This window comes from Hippichthys cyanospilos, chromosome 9 (genome assembly GCF_059441005.1).
Source record: "Hippichthys cyanospilos isolate Australia breed blue-spotted pipefish chromosome 9, RoL_Hcya_1.0, whole genome shotgun sequence".
In the NCBI taxonomy this organism is placed as follows: Eukaryota; Metazoa; Chordata; class Actinopteri; order Syngnathiformes; family Syngnathidae; genus Hippichthys; species Hippichthys cyanospilos.
In genome coordinates, this window is record NC_142377.1 from 17,301,593 (window position 1) to 17,318,493 (window position 16,901).

General features: G+C 39.8%; 1 protein-coding gene across 1 annotated transcript in view; it reads right to left on the bottom strand.

Annotated features, from left to right (window-relative positions):
* The window catches only part of bsnb (bassoon (presynaptic cytomatrix protein) b), a 53,432-nt gene that overhangs the window by 24,323 nt on the left and 12,208 nt on the right, over window positions 1-16,901 (bottom strand). Inside the window, exon 3 of the mRNA XM_088423225.1 lies at window positions 12,695-13,474. Within this exon, the coding sequence (XP_088279351.1) occupies window positions 12,695-13,474 (780 nt within the window). The remainder of the gene's footprint in view (window positions 1-12,694; window positions 13,475-16,901) is intronic.

Below are 16,901 nucleotides of genomic sequence, written 5' to 3' on the forward strand. Positions count from 1 at the left end.
AGTAGAATCTGAACCACCACTAAAGAGGCAATGTTCCATCCAGGTGGCTTACAGCCGGAAAAGCTGCCCTTTTATTGTGAAAATAATGAGAGCCTGAACACTGCAGGTTACCACAAGGAAAAGGTCAGAGAGATTGATCCCATTTCAACAGATTGATCCCAGCTCCCAGTGGATTCCGCTGAGACACTATGGCCCATACGCTGTCTTTGCATATGTGCTACCAGAGGGCAACCATGTAATTAGGTGCACAAATGCATTATGAGTTGTCTGCACGTCAGTTCAGTTCCATATTCATCAACATTATGTAATGCAGCACACTTTGAGAACCATGGAGGAAATTTATAACGAGCATTTTGTGTTTCAGAACAATGAGCAACCGACAATAGTTTTACAAACGAAACAATAAATCCACAAGAGTTTTCTATGAGCTAATTGACTTGTCCACGGAAGCTTATTATATCATTATTTGGAATCATCCTATAAATGTCAAATGGTTTAGACGCAAAGCACAAACAACCCAGTAGAAAGTAAAGGCGACATAATGTTTGCAAATCAAGCTACCCTCACAAGTCCTAGTGTGCTCAGAAAAGAACAACGATGTCTCATGTGCTTGAATTGGATGCAATTAACTTTGCTGTCTTGCTGAGACAAAACAGGCACAACAGTGGACACAAATTAATATGCCGGGTCTCAGGACGACATACATACACTGAAAAAGGAAAACATGAGCTTAATTTAAAAATATTGAAGTAATCCGTCACAATCAATATTCAGGCTTCGAATGACATCAATTGAATATTTCTAAATTGATCGAAGCCTGATGATTGGCTGTGACGGACTACTTTAATATTATTAAAATCGTGTTTTCTTATTTCATTGAATATCTATAAATCATAAGTCTTTTGTTCAGCCATTTGTCTGACTGCAGAAAAGAACAGTAATTAAACCACAAAACCTGCTGAGGGAGCATGGAACGCTTTTACAATTCCTGCCCATGGAGGGTGCCAGAGAGTGAAAAATTCCATTAGGAGATGTGAAGCCCTGTGGGAGCACACACACCCACACGGTAACATAAAAGCACAGTGAGGAATAACAAACTCATGGGTGCCTGAGCCAGATTTGAGCATCCTGCTAAATATTCCACTTGGGAGAGCGCTTCATTCATTTATTAATTCTTCCCCTTTTCCATAGGCAGGACTTATATTCCGACTGAGCCATTTTACAGCCATAGCACACATACAGTAATAAAAACACCGGGTAGACAATACAAGCGTATAGGCCCTAAAAACGTGCAGGCAGACAAAACCTCAGTGTTGCCCTCCTACTGTGACTCAAGTTACAGCAGGAGTCTGACCCCCCTGGGTCGGCTTTCTGCCAGTAACCAGACTGCAAACTGTGAGCAAGAAATGTCAGCTGTCATTTAAACGGACTTGCACACCTCAGTAAGAATGAACATTTTACCTGCTCACAACAAGAGCTGCATAAGAAAATTTCTCCGCACTGGCAAAAACCCATTTGCTGGCGTTTTTTTGGTTTCACATCAGTGAAACTTGACATTTAAAATATTCACGGGTCACAAAGAAATTAAAAAATTAAATTATAGAACAATAATGGAGTCATCACATAGCAGAAGTGAAAAATACTATGATACCAACAACTATGCAAACAAATATTTTGTTAGTTTTATTAAAGCTGAAGGATGCTCATCAGCTACACTATTAGGTAAACCTCCAGACTCTAATCCACAATGATGATAATTCATATTCCATTAACACAATGTTAATTGTGATGCTGTATTTTGAATGTTGGGGGTGCATAGAGCATAATGTAAATACATGTTTTATGCCCCCGCCCCCGTAAGAATGCCGACAATGGTTCAATTTTTCACAAATCTCCATCCTCATATTCTCATTTAAATACTTGCCAATTTTTTTAAAACACTTAAATTTGGCAGGCATTCTAAAGCTAATGATAATAGCACTCAAAAAAGGATGTTAGCAACTTTCATAGTAGCTGCAACTCAAAATAATTCTACAATTTTGCGTTTGAAAAAAAAAATGATGAGGTGTGAGGCATGCCACACAGGAGATCATAAATAATTGAAAAAGGGAAGGTCAGGAGAGCAGGAAGTCAGAACTATCCCCATCAACATGGGCACGTTTCCCAAGGCAGGTGTTGTGAGGGTCTGCTTGGATAAACCTCGGGTGAGAGTGAAAATACGCTTGGCCCAGTCAGCATATAAGCAGTCGATACTACAAGGAGGGTACATAATAAGCCTGGGAACACAACAAACAAGAGTGGAGCAGATAAAGTTGCAATCTAGCAGAAAATCAAATACTGCTTTAGATTTTCAGTTCAATCCTGCGATATTTTGCAGAGCAGTCAAGCGTGAGAAACCCTCCCTGAGCCCTTTAAATCATTGTAAAGGCATGAAGTGCAGTGTGAATGAACAGCGGTTTACGACTAGCAAGTGCGCAGTGTGAAGCGTGAGCGAGCACATGTCACAGGAGTGTGCCAGCCTGTGCCACGCCACGCCGCAGCTGTGACAGGTCGGTCAGAGTCAGCAGGTATATAGGTCAATCCCCCGCGACTCCTTCAATGGGGACACGTGCTCAGGCCTGTGGATTAGAGCGGAAATGAAGGATCATCCACAGAGCGGGCGGAACTCAAACCCAGTCACACTCACTTCTACGCAGTGTGGTCAGGCTCATTAGAGGTGAATATGAAATAATAGAGAGTAGTACATTTATTCATGTCTACGCTATTTGTCTTCAGAATGAACAACAAGTGCCTCATTGTTGCAAGCAGCCCAGTCAGGGTCATAAAAGGGAAGTCGAGCCAAAAATTTCCTTTACGATAATACTGTATGTTCTATGGGATCCAACTAGTCCAAATAGCATATTGTTATTAATAATACATGTGAAGAATGTGAATTAAGCAGCAAAATGCACCCGTTTAAATCCAGCTCAGGAGGCATCCATTTTGCCACTTGCTGCCGACTGAAAACAACATTACAGTCAGTCTTGGCTCAGCCTGCAAACATCTCAAGACTAAACTTAGAAAACAGGTGCTGGAGTATGGAATTGGATTCCTGTAAAGGTACATTTTTTTTTGTGTGTGATTGTTCTTTTGTACAGCATAGTATTCTGAACGCAAGTGTCTCATTGATCACGCAGTCACATTTCATGAGTCATTCTCTGCTCTTCACCTTTGCAGCTTTAATTAGCATTCGAGCTAAATGGCAACGCGATAAGAGAATGTGGGTGAAAAAACGAGGCATATGCACCCGTCAATAATTGTGTCGTTTGTTAGTGGCATCAGCGCATGGGTAGTTCTTACTCTCCCGTGGCGGCGCAATAAGATGAAAGCCTCAACAAAAAACCTCTATCTGCTTATCTCGTTTTGAAAATGTTATTAAGGCTCCAAACCAATCGTGCTGGGCAGATGCGTCCAAACAGGCGTGCCCTGGCACATGTGTGTGTCCCCAGGACACATTAATCAGCCTGTCTTTTGTATCCTTGGTTTATATTAGACGAGCTAAAACTAAATTCCAGCTAACACTAGACATGTGCTCTCGTTCATATTCATTTGTAGCTTGCAATTAGCACTGTGTTAGCTGACTCATTCTTTGTTGCAACAACAATGCATTTGGGCACTAATTTGAGGTGTTCAAGTGAGATTGGATTCTTGTTGACCTCTGCATGCATTTGAGAACAATTGCATGGTTATGGTTTGATAAAAGCACTTAGAAAAGGTGTGCTTTCTCAGGTTTCTTGTTGCACAAATGCAAAAAAAAATCATTGCCAAGGTTATGCTGATTATATAATATGATTCTTCTTATCCACTTTGGAGACCAATTGTACAGTCGCAGTCTTATTGCAACTTGTTGAACTAGTGTGGTTATCGCAGTGCAGTACTTTCATCATAAAATTTTAGAATTAGTGGACTATATGGATTATTTGACCCACAAAAAAAGGGTTGTTTTCGATAATACAAACAGAAAATTTGGTTGCATTCTTAAGAAACAGCCCAAACAGTTTTGTTAGTCCCTTTTTGACCCTAATTGGGTTCATTTTGACACAATTGTTGTTAGAGTATTGACAGGTGCTATTCCCTATCCCCTAAGAGAGAAAAACACAAGCAGACCCACAATTGCCTAATACACTGTCTGCAAATATTGAGTGGACGTTTAAAACAAGTAAACAAAGTCGAAAATGGCTTTGAGACTAACTCAGTATCCTGCTCAAACACGCAAGCAACAGTGGCTCCATTTAAGTACATTGCACTTGCTTGCGGCAGTGAACTTAGCAGACAGTGAAGCTGAAGTGTTTCCGCTACATGGAGGCAGTGGATTGGCCAACGCTAGCCGGGCAAAATGTCCTCATCTAACTTTTGCCTGCCATGTTATTGTTGTCAGTCCGCAGCTCAGAGCGATGGTCTGCCCCTCGCTAACTGATCTGGTCAGCTGCCCGACAGCTGCAGCACAGAGAGATTAGCAAGGGGTTAAATGTAATATGTGAGCGATCAGTGAGCTTTATCTTTTTCATTTTGTCTGTCAATCTCCTGACCCTTCCATCAGAGATCCCCCGCTGTCTGGCTATCCGCTGACATACAACCACATACCTCCATTTTATAATCCCAAATTTGTGTCGCCTGCCTCTTAGTGTTTGCAACCTCCAAGCTACGAGCACAGAGAACCCTTAAAATGAACCCCCCTTCCTGCCTAATGCTCGCATTAGGGAGCAGTTGCTTGCCTGGGGTGCTGCAGGGAGGAGGGAGCGGGTACACCCATCAGGCGGGTGAAATGATGTGTTGAGACAGGAGGACCCAGTAGCAGGGGTGGGAGGAGGGCTCCAGCCCACCTCCGTAGCTCTGACAGCGAGAATAGACGTGGTGCTGCCAGGGCCCCCCGGAGCATCGCTAAAATTCGTTAGCATTGCCACCAGGCCTTGAAGATGATGGGTTCTGAAAAGGTGATTAAGCCAATGCCGAGGTCCCTTGTAGGACTCGCCGAGACCCATTCACTCATAAGGTAAGAGAAAGATGGCAGAGGCATAAAACACCACTGCAAAGGATGGGGAAGGGATTGGTAATTTAAGTTCTATGCGCTTCTCGGATAGTCATTCATCAAAAGAGATGCTAGTGCAGCCAAAACTGGAAACAGGTGGAGGCTGGCTTCAGAGACATCTTGTGAAAAATGAACTGCATGCTGCACAGGGGCTAAGCAGAATCGGGCCCATAAAAATGCATTTGCTGTGTCAAAACGTGCTACTTATGCATTTTACATTGTTTATCAATTTCCTTTCACCCTCAAGTATATAAGAAGGCAAAAAATAAAGATGACACTAGCCCTTAGAACCGATCAAATTATTTATTGTTTTTGTGATCATGATTATGAAGATGCTTATTATTATTATTATTATTATTATTATTATTATTATTATTATTATTATTATTATTGTTGTTGTTGTTGTTGTTGTTGTTACGATGGTCTTGTATTTCAGACTATTTTCAGACATCTGAATTTATCCTCAAAATTATATTTTTATTTTCAGAATGCTCCCTTTATTTTAAAAGTTTTCAATTTACAATCAAAATATTCACATTATGTTCAGAATTCTCTGTTTCAGAACTCTCACTATATTTTCAAAATCCTTACTATATTCTCGTAATTATAATAAATGATTCTGACTTTAAAGTGAGACAATGACTATGCATGACTAAAATGAAAATTCTGTGAATATAGTTGGCATTTTAAAAACAAAGACAGAGTGCAAATTTTAAGAATAAACTAAAAATTAAGTCGGAGTTCTCCCTTTAAAGTAAGAATAACAAAAACAGTCAGAATTCTGAGAGGGTCAAAATTCTGAGATAAAAGTGAGACTCTTACGGATCTTTTTTCCTTTCTCTCTATTCTCTTCTGTATATTATAGGATGTTAACTGCCCTACTATTATTATTATTAGTAATAGTAGTAATATTACTATTAGCAGCAGTAGTAGCTTTGAACATGAACTTCGATTTGGATGCTGAATGCCAAGATTCCTGAAATGGGAGTGATGGTTATCCAAGCTATCAAACCAGTGTGCCATCTTTGCTGCCACGTAATCTCAACAGGAAGCAGTCAGTCACCGTTGGATATCACATCATGCCATTTCCTGTCTACAGCCCACACTGACTTCTAACATTAAGTTACCTGCGGATTAAACATAACATGCAAAATTTTTGAATTATCTGTTTAATCTGAAATACAAGAATTATGTTCAACTTTTGTGTTGCAATTCCAGTTTGCTCTACCCCAACATATTTAAGACTTTGTATTAGTGTAATCACACAACAAGACACACTATTCTCAAATGGCAATTATTTGTGTAGGTGGAGCATTACAATGTTGTGTAGGGGGGTTAAGCTCGATACTCGAGGGGATCGCGCCGCTCCCTCAACACAGATTAGAAAGACTTTGCTATTAGCTCCTTCATCCAAAATCCCCCCCCCCCCCCCACCCCCACCCCCATCACACAACTCACACACATACACATGCATTATACTCCCTGTGTCTGCTTTTATCTATTTACAAATCACCTCCTGTAACGTTATCACATTATGTGCAGGGGTTTTAAAATGCTCTTCCTGCTGTTGTTGCAAAAGGAAAAAAAAAAAATCACGGCACACACTGGAACAAGAGAGCTAAGCATCCATGTTGCAATGTCAACAGAGAGCAATCCAGCCGCAAGTAATTGCCAACTCAATCAATGTCATCTGAAAGTAGTCTTCAAGTAAGGAATGCAATTGGAGGGAGAAGAGTGCTGACAAGAAGAGGATGTGAGTGCGTGTGCATGTGTCAACATTTGAGGGGGACGAAGAGGAAAACAACTACAGCATCACAAAAGGTAATACAGTTCCAGGAAAAAGTTTTTTTTCTCATCACTACATCACTGTAAAGTAATGTGCGAATCGGACAAAACAGTATAGTATAGAAATGCCAATTTAAACATTTTTGATGGGAAAAACTATGTGGAAATACAATTGAATATATTTGTAGGCTGACTACTAAAAGTGAAAAAACAAAACAACATCATTTTTCAGTCACGTAACCCCTAACTTGTGCAAAGCTTTTTTGAATGGGAAAAAAAAAACAAATACTCTGCCAACCGTGTCTGATTTGGAACTCTGAGAGCAATTGTATATTCAGGCGCATTTTATTCAGCAACTCCAGAAGATATATAAAGTAACATCAACTTTTTTTTAAAACTGGGTTGTCAACTGGAAAACCATGTCACTAATGACAATGCATATCCAAATAAAACTTAACAAAAAAGGCACTTAACATGTTGCAAAGAAGTCACTGTAACACATTTTAGATATACGTTTTTCGTGTTCCAATTTGTTTGCTCTTAATATGAAAAGAAAAAAAATATTGTTTCTGCCAAATCATTTAGACGCATTATATTGGGTTTGTTGTAACCCTGTTAAAATCTCTCGTACCCCCTGAAGTGCCTTCACGCACACACGTTTGAGAACTGCTGCAATACATACTGTAATCCTAATATGTTCAAAGAATGAGTAACTCAACCTTAATTCAACATTATTATGGTTTCATTATTGTTGCAATGCATATATTCAGTTCGGCAATTCCATGGGGTATTGACTTGCACGTGCACATGCCTTGTTGTTAAATTGTCGTATTTATAAATCAAAATCTGGCAGCCGGTCTTCACAAACATGCTAAGCTAGACTTTTCCCAAAAATGGAGACGCGCCTATTTTTACGCTGAGCTCACAGGTGCCTGCCTCTAAAAATAGGTATGCGATATACAGTAACACATATGCATGTGAGGTTTTCTGCGGATTAATAAATCTTTCAAATATGGGAGTAAACACAGGAATATATGATAAGATTGAGGCAGATCAAATGACAAAATAATGAAATCATGATCACTTTATTTGCTGTGTAAAATGAGGCCACTTTGTTTTACTGTTAATAAAAGAATTGCTATAGTCTTGTTTCAAAATGTACTGATCCTTCTCATGTTGTGCTTCATGTAAACATGAATTCAGACTGTAGGTATTTTTCAAATGCATGCAGCTTCTTCAATTACCCAAGCGGACGCGCTCTGTGTGTGCACACCGGCTTGCATAACAAGCAGCACAAAGGGATCTAGAAGTATTAAAAGGCGTCAAGCAGTTGACCGGGAACGAATGACTGTTTGAATGCCGGCTAGTGTACAATCGTCACTTTGGGAGCAGCCAGGCTGGACACAGCAGGCTTGGATGCATGATGCCGCCAGCCATCTGGCTTTGGAAGGAACTCCTGAGGGAGACGAAGGCCAGTGCCAACCTTCAGAAAACACTTCCAGCATTTTTGAGAACTAAAGTGACATGTTCATCAATACGCCGTGCCTATGTGAGAGTGGATGCTGCGTTCCTGCTTTGCTAATGTATTCACCATATATATAACGTGTGTATACACTATACTGTGTGGACAAGGCCACTGGCGTCTGCGGATATTTGTAATGATGAATTGTGCAAGGGCTAAAAGGATTACTTTTGCTATAGTAGAGGGTTTGGAACAAACAAATCATTAGCTGTGAAAACAGTGTCAGTTGTCAGACAAATGTTAATGGCCGCAAAATAAATGTTGTGATTGAAGGGTACATTTTCTTCCACGCAATGTTTCACATGCAATTTTTCTTTACATTTCATCAAGTGGTAAACATTAATCGTTTTACAGCCTTCCGAGTTCCAGGCAAACAAAATGAGCTGAGATGTAGTTATTGCAGATGGTGTTCCATATGATAAAACACCTTTGTGCATATAATTGCTTTGTCATTGCCGAGCCTATTAACGATACTGTAAGGGAGCTCTTGAGTGAACTCGATTTATAAGATTAAAATAAGGAAGGACCACAACAACTGAATGTCAAAAGTATTAGTTTACTATGCTATTATACACAGTCTCATTTTTGTGAACATGACAGTGAGTCATGAAAGGCAATGGTTTTCGAATAGGTGTTTGAGTAGTTCTTGAAGTTTGTGAAGGCACTTCACTTTTTTTTATCAAAATGTATTTTGTGCTTATTAGTACTGGGGAGAAAACATATTTTACAAGGGGTACATTATTGAAGAAAACTTTAAGAACCGCAGCTTTAGCACGAAAAAAAATCTATGACTCCATGGCGACTAGTCTAGTGTGTAGTTTTCCATTCATAAGATGGGATAGATACCAGCTACTAGTGACCTTGAACACGATAAGCTTTATAGAAAATGGGAGGCTAGATAAATCTCCAATGTGCTGTCAGAGTGAACAAATATGTATTTGATGTGAACATATAATAGGACAGAGCAAATTGCTGGCATCAGACACAATGCTCATACCTCCAAATTCGCCACTTATCAGGAGACCCCCAAAATGGCAGGTCTGATCAACTATTAGTTAATTATAACTTAGTAAGCGATTTTCAAACTTTAGATCGGTCGGTATTTGTAAGAACAACGCCCTTACATGTGGACTGACCAATAGTATACATTTTTGAAAAGATGATATTCACCAAAATGTGACTTATGAAGTTTGGCCCAATGCCAGCGAAATATAAGTACTTAAAAGAGTAAATAAAGGCTTTTAGTCAATCTATTCACTACTATTAACAGCTATAGACATACAAGATCCATTTTAATTGGGCTGGCAGTGAATGAGTTAATCTTTTACACTGCTTATCCTCGTTACGGTTGGTGTGCTGGTATGCAATCAGATTTCTTTATTTTCTTAATTTATAAATGTCGGCATAGAAAACAGGCAAACTTATATTTTCATCTCGTGCTTGTGCGCATACCCAAACATATTGACCTTATGTGGCATGAGAAATCAAACAGCTCTCTCGCTGCTCCACACTGCATGAACTATTTATAATATTCTATCTCATTGAATAATTGATAGCTATGTTTCTCTACACACATTCTAACGCCCTGTGAAAAATTCCATATTTTTACTAATGATATTTTAAGTGCCTCTGACTCCGGGTCTAAATCTTAAAAAGCAATGACTACATCATATCTCCGCACAAATATGGACAAATAAAGATATAACACAACAGTCAGGTCAACTTGAACATGATAAATGATGTCAACCCAGCACACACATTTCCATACATCTATATTCAAGAAGAAGCCAAAGTTTAGCATCCGCTTTGCTGTATATGCTCTACTCTCTTCCTGTGAGTGATGAAGATGCATGTACTGTAGAGCACGGTGAACTCCAGGGAAAAGAAAAACGAGACAAGGTTGCTCTTAATCTCTTTGAGAGGCGTAATGGAGGAAGAGAGACTACCAATACAAGGACATCTCATATATGAGCAGCACATGACTTTGGGCACTAATTGATGAGAAATATTTTGCAACGCAACAAAATTGGCGTCCACGTGCTCATTATCTCAGATTTTTGCTCGCCTCTCTCCATTTATCACCTTGATCGCTTCTCTCCTCCTCCGCTCATTTTCACACAGGCGCTGGCACCCATTGTCTTGTCACAGATTGGGAGGGAGATGAATTGAAGATGAAGATGAATTAATACATGTTGTGACTTGTGAAGTAATTCTATTTGCATCAATATTTATATGGTACTAAAATCAGTGTTACTGTACTATACGTTCATTAAAATGACATTTTCCAGACACAGAAGAGTTAAGTTTTCAGAGTTTGGAAGAGGATGAGAACTGTGTGGAACAGACTGTGGAAATCAAGCTGGAATCCAAATACAAAACCTCATCATATTCACACTCAGGAATATCCTACCTGCCAATTTGCTTGGAACAGACACAAAACATGTTCACGGCTCTGTAAAATAATACACCTTTTTGTGCAATGAGCTTTGGAATGTAGCAAATGGAGCAGAAAAAGAATCCACATAATAACAGAGTACAAGTCATCTAAAAGTTTGGTAGATTGTTAGCTCCATAAACAGTGAAGCATGAAAGGCACGTCTTCAAAAACAAACCATCTCACTGTTTCCATAGCAATCTATGAATGGCCTGTACTGGAGCTCGTGACAACCAGACACTAAGAAAGACAAGTTGTGCCCATGAAAAAAAAACAATGCCTCGCAGAATGCCTGTGATTATTTCTGTCATTCAGTTGGAGGTCATTTGCATAATTAGACTTGTTCAATTGCAGCTCTGGAAGTCTATGCATATCTCGCGTCTTTTACCAGTTGGAAAAAAAAAAATTACATAGGCAAAATGGGAGGATAACCTCCCAATTCAATTGTCAATTGTGCACAGTGCCATGTTAAACCGAAAGGGAAAAAAAAGTTCCAATAGTTGTATGGTCAAAACATCACATTCTGAATAATATTGCAATACTGTTTCTATCCATTTCTGGGGCCTCAGTTAATGACCAATCACAGTTCAGCTTGCAAACATCACTTACAAAACTGAGAAAGCTGAGATGTGATTGGTGATTACCTAGCGTTTGAGCAACTATGGCGTGACAAGTTTAGCAAACCTCTGAAATGGATAAAACAGGGGGTTTTACTGCTTAATTTAGATTCACCAAAGACTAAAGCAAATTTTTTAATTGACCTCCCTGCAAAAAGTCGACCCAGTGTTTTAATCTATTGCTCATTAAATGTTTTACTAGAGAAATTTGATAGCCTATGTCAAAAAAATAATGAATTACGGCATGGTGTTTGCCTGCAAAAATGCATGTAAGAGGTACAAAGTCTCATTTTTCTGTTTTGAATCAGTCACAAGAGTGAACATTTGTCAAGGAAAAAATGGAGATTGTGGCTTTGAGGTATCAGCAATGCTGATCTCATTAGAGGCAATCCAGAAATCTTGAGTTTGTTGTGAACACTTCATTGAAGGTTTGATGCAGTGCTTAAAATATTTCTTTTATACATTGCATATCTCCATTCTGAATGTTTACATTTGTATTTTAATTTAGCATTCATGTGACACAAATATAAAAATAAATATTTTATACTGAACCACAGTTAATTCAGTTGATTGATCCTAACTTGACAAACACCGTCTTACCTTGAGGCTAATGTTAAGGAAAGTCATTGCTGTTTTAGCTGAAGTAAGCCGTCAACTACTCTGGGTCATTAAGCCAAACAGTCACCGTTTTATTTCAGCTTGTCTTCACACACAGTTAGGCAATGAGAGATGTTTGACTTGTGTAGGGCTCATATATGTTTATGATGGCATCGGCGTGTCTTGTTTTTATCCTTGCATCCAGTTTTCTTGATCATTTGTCTGATTTTTAGCCCTCATCCCAGCACATCACATCACATAATTATTTTGGAGCATCATCTACTAATTAGAATTTTAATTTGTCATATATATGAATATATATACACATACCGTACATAGATATATACGCATATGTTTAAATATACTGTATAAATTTTGGCAAACGACCCTATGATGGGGCATGAAAAGATCCGAAACAAAATGAGGTGAAAAGAAGCGATTGATGTCATTTTACTGTACCTGAAGCCAAACACTTCATCATCCGCACAACAATTTTGACATTTTCTCAATGATAACAGGCGGCCACAAATTCGTAACTACAAGACCCTCCGGGCAATATTACGACAATGCTGACGCAGCATATTTCACAGTAGCTTATTGCTAGATCATGAAACAGCAAAAATAAACAGCGTGCAGTTCATGGCTCTAAACAGGCCATATTCGGATCTTACCTCGACTAGGTGTGGAGTGGGGTTGAATCCGCACATGTTGCAAACTTTGGAGTGGCACTGGGTACAGGTGTTATAGTTAGGTTGTTCATTTGCGTTGCCTATGTTAAGAATAGTCTTGCAAAGAGGACAACAAGCTTTGGGTTTAGCGGAATCTGGAGGAGCGCGTTGCTGCGAAAGTGGCGTTCGAGACCCTTGCTGGGCAGATGGAGGTCCTGAGTGCTTAGGTGTCCCAGGTCCTGGACCATGAGATCCACTTGGTTTGGGGGCCTGTTTTGGGGGTGGTTGTTGGGCTTGAGTCGTCTCAGATATAAGTGTACTGGCTTGGTTGAGGAGAGAAGCACCAAAGCCAAATAATTTCCCAAATGTCTGCTCGGGCGGTGGGGGCTGCCGTGAAGGAGAGCTGCCTGCGCTGCGTGTCTGGTCCTGGCGAGGGTGGTGGGGTTGGTGGGCGGGGGAGTTACGGGACAAATCGGGTTGGGACGGGGCTTTGGCCATGCCAGGAAGAGGCACTGCCCCTGGAGGCAACTTTGTCTGTTGCTGACTTGGTCCAGCTGGACCCGTCTGCTTGGAAGGGCCCGAAGCCGGATGTGTCTGTCCTGGCCGAGTCTGAGGCATCGTCTGTGTTTGAGGGGTGGGCTGAGAAGAAGTATCGGGTTTAGGTTCTGGTTTGGCAGCATGAGAAGGAGAGTTGATCTGTTGTTGACTCTTCGAACGTGGCGTGGTCATATCCATCCCCAAGGCTCTCTGCATCTGGCAGTTCAGGCATAGCCACTCCTGCACCTGAAATCAACACACGCAAAATATTACAGTAAATGCCAAGCAAATATATCAAATGTGCTGTGTTTTGTTGATGATAATCACTCTGTTTTTCAACCATCAATCCGTTTGCTATAGCTGCTTACCATTCGCTCAAATTTAGACTATAAACATATAATCTCAGAATATACTTATTATATTGTAAAATGCAAACTGTATCTATTCCAAATAGCATTATGAGTGAAGTAAAGAAAATAAGACATCTTTTTTTAAATCTGTTTATATGATGTGCAATATAATAAGGTTTCTTCTCAAGCCTTCATCCAATGCTTGCAGGGGCAGGCTTCAACCCTCTTTGAATCGGGAACATTTGTAAGGAAGAGCATTACACTAAATCATGAGTGATGTAAAGTATCTAATTGAGTAAGGATTTTAGATGCCTTTTGCCTCCGGGTGGTAATTTATTGGCAAACAGTGCTTAGCCAGAAACAAACATGTAGGACATACTTTGACAAGCTAAATGATTTCTGGGCTGTCTCAACGGAACTGTGGCGGAACCGGATTTTGTCATCTTCCTGATGCCTTTTCTATTTCTCCTCTCTTTCAATATTTTGTTTCACGACGTGTTGCCTTCCTCATTAAAATCCTCCCACCCATTCTGTTCTTGTTTTCTTCTGCTGTGGTCATTTCCCTCGGATCTTTGCTGCAGAAACTTCTCATTTTTTGCTTGGTTCCGTGGAGGAACATAATAAGGTGAGAGTAAGAAGCCCTCCTCTGCCTGATGGCACATGGCCACGTAATAATTGGCATCTTGGTGGCTTGACAGCTGCATCATTATTGTAGCTGCCTTGGATTTATGGGTCAGTACATATTGTATTCCTTTATCAGATAGGAGACCGTATTTAGTTATGTCAGTGGGTGTTCAAAAACCCAGAGAGTTGAATCACGCTTATCCGTTTGCCTTCTGCTTTAAATTCAGAATTTCTATGTATTGTGTCGAGAGCCGTATGAAAGCTTAATTCATCGTAAATATTGTCAGTGAAAGTTTGAGTCAGAAGCTCAAGAGACAACAAAAGTGCCTCTATCGTTCTTCTAAAATGGAGAGTCAAGTCACAATTTTTTTTTTACAATAATGTGTTCTGTGCAGCGCCACTAGACTAAACATGGTATTCTGATTACTACTTTGTTCATAGAATATGAAATAAACCGCAAACTCCACCTGATTTTATCCATCTCAGGGACTGGCCAAATGACATCACAGTTGTTCAGTCTTCAGTTAAAGACCAGTCATGATTCAGCTTGAGTGTCCGATATGCAAACCTACCATGCATGTTTTTGGGAATGTGGGGGGAAATCGGAGTAACCGGAGAACACCCACACAGGGATGTTGGATAAAACAGAAAAAATGGCTGGTACCATAAACATCATTATAGACAAAGCTAAAAATGGCAAAATAAGTGGACTCTCCCTTTAAATGCCACAATTCAGTAGTTAGTAGGACAACCTATTTTAAACATGCCTCATAACCCACCCATCCAGTGCTCTCACTTTCATTATTTAGCTTTTCATATTTTCAAATGACTCAAATTAATTTGATCTTTTGCCCAGCCCTACTTTCAGCCGACAGTAAAGAGCAAAAGGGCCACCCCCTGAGATGAACAAAAACAGGTGGATTGAACTACTTAATTCATATTCTACAAACACAATATTAATCAGAATTCTCTGTTTATACTAGGGAGGACACATGCCAAGGTCAAATTTGGGGAAGAGGGATTCACATTTGCACATTGCACATTGCAATGTAAAGAAAATGGATGATTTGATTCACTTTTAACTTTTCAAGGTAATTTTCCCCCAAATGTGCAAATGTGAATCCCTGTTCCCCCAAATTTGACCTTGGCACTCAGGAGAGCTACTGGCTCTGATGCCTCATGATGTGGTGATGAACAGAAACATCAGAGCTCTCCAGACTGTTTCTCTAAATAATGTACCTCGTCTATTTTTGACACCAAGTTTGACAGGGCAATCGAGCATTGCAGTGAGATTCATTAGCCTCGCTCGTGTTTTACATGTCAGACTCAGCCATTCAACTAGTGACTGCTGCTGTTTCCTACTGTTTGGAATTAGTTGCCCATTTGGAGTTCTACTAGCAATCTGAGATAAACATGTGGTTCCTTAGAACAACAACACAAATATGATATGAAAATGCTGGGACTAACTCTCAATCTGCCACGCTTTTCTAATCATCAGGAAATGCAATTCTTCCTGACTACTCCTAGAAACTCTGAATTGACTAAAATGATGGCATTTGGCACGCTTGGGAGTGGCAATGTGTCAGATGCCCTAATCACTTAAGCTGACACAAAGTAAGGCTAACATAATGAAGTCAATTGAAAAAAGGGGAATCAGGCTGAAAGAGCCAGGTGAAGAAAGTTGCGCCTCTCGGACTGTGAAGTAATATGATATGAGTGTAACATTTTAAATGCAAATGAGAACTGGCATGTTACAGTCATTCTTACTCTGTCATTCAGTAGGTCAGCACAGACAGAGTAAGTCACACGCACAGCAGCATCTGAGCCCCTGTCTGGTTTCCTGCCAGTTCTTAATACAAAGAGTGATGAGGTCACAGTTCTCTGTCAGTCAACAGTAAAACTGTGAAGTCTGGGAAGCAATGTGGACAGAATGTGGAGCAACAAAGTATCATCCAATCAGACACTCACAAGTAGAAAATCCTCTTTTTGTCAGTGTTATTGTTTCTATTTTTCCTTTCCAAATTACAGTTGGGATAATCAAATAAGTTAAGCTCATTGGGGGGTGAAAAAAATCAAGCTGGAAAAAAAGAATGCCGCTACAGGGACTATTTATCACTTTCATCGTGGCTCTGCCTTCCTCTCTGCCTCATCTCTCCATTTCATTTCTCTCTGCACCCCCCTTGTTATGAGGCAATCATGTGGATCTTTATGAAATCTGATCTCTATCAGTGAAAAAAACGAGCACTCTGCACACAACGGCTCTCTGTCCTCCTTCGCTGTCTCTTCTCTTTCACAAATGTCTGTCTTTTCACTTGGCCATCGATATTTCTCGACAATATTTACATTTCTCCCATAGCTTCAGCGTCATCCTCCATATATATATATATGTATATATATATATATATATATATATATATATATATATATATATATATATATATATATATATATATATATATATATATATATATCAGAATCAAAATACTTGTAATTCAACAGCAAGTCCCTCTCAAATTGGGCCAAAACATTGATTTTCTGTTGCTTCTACACTCCCTGTCTGTGTTAATCTCTACTTTTCTGCATAACTAAACAGTCTTGATTTATGTGTGAAAATGAGGGGGGGGGGGTTGTTATACAGCATGCGTAGTAATGAAATGACTCAGGTGTGCTGGAGTCTTGAAGGGACAGCGGGGGGCAAG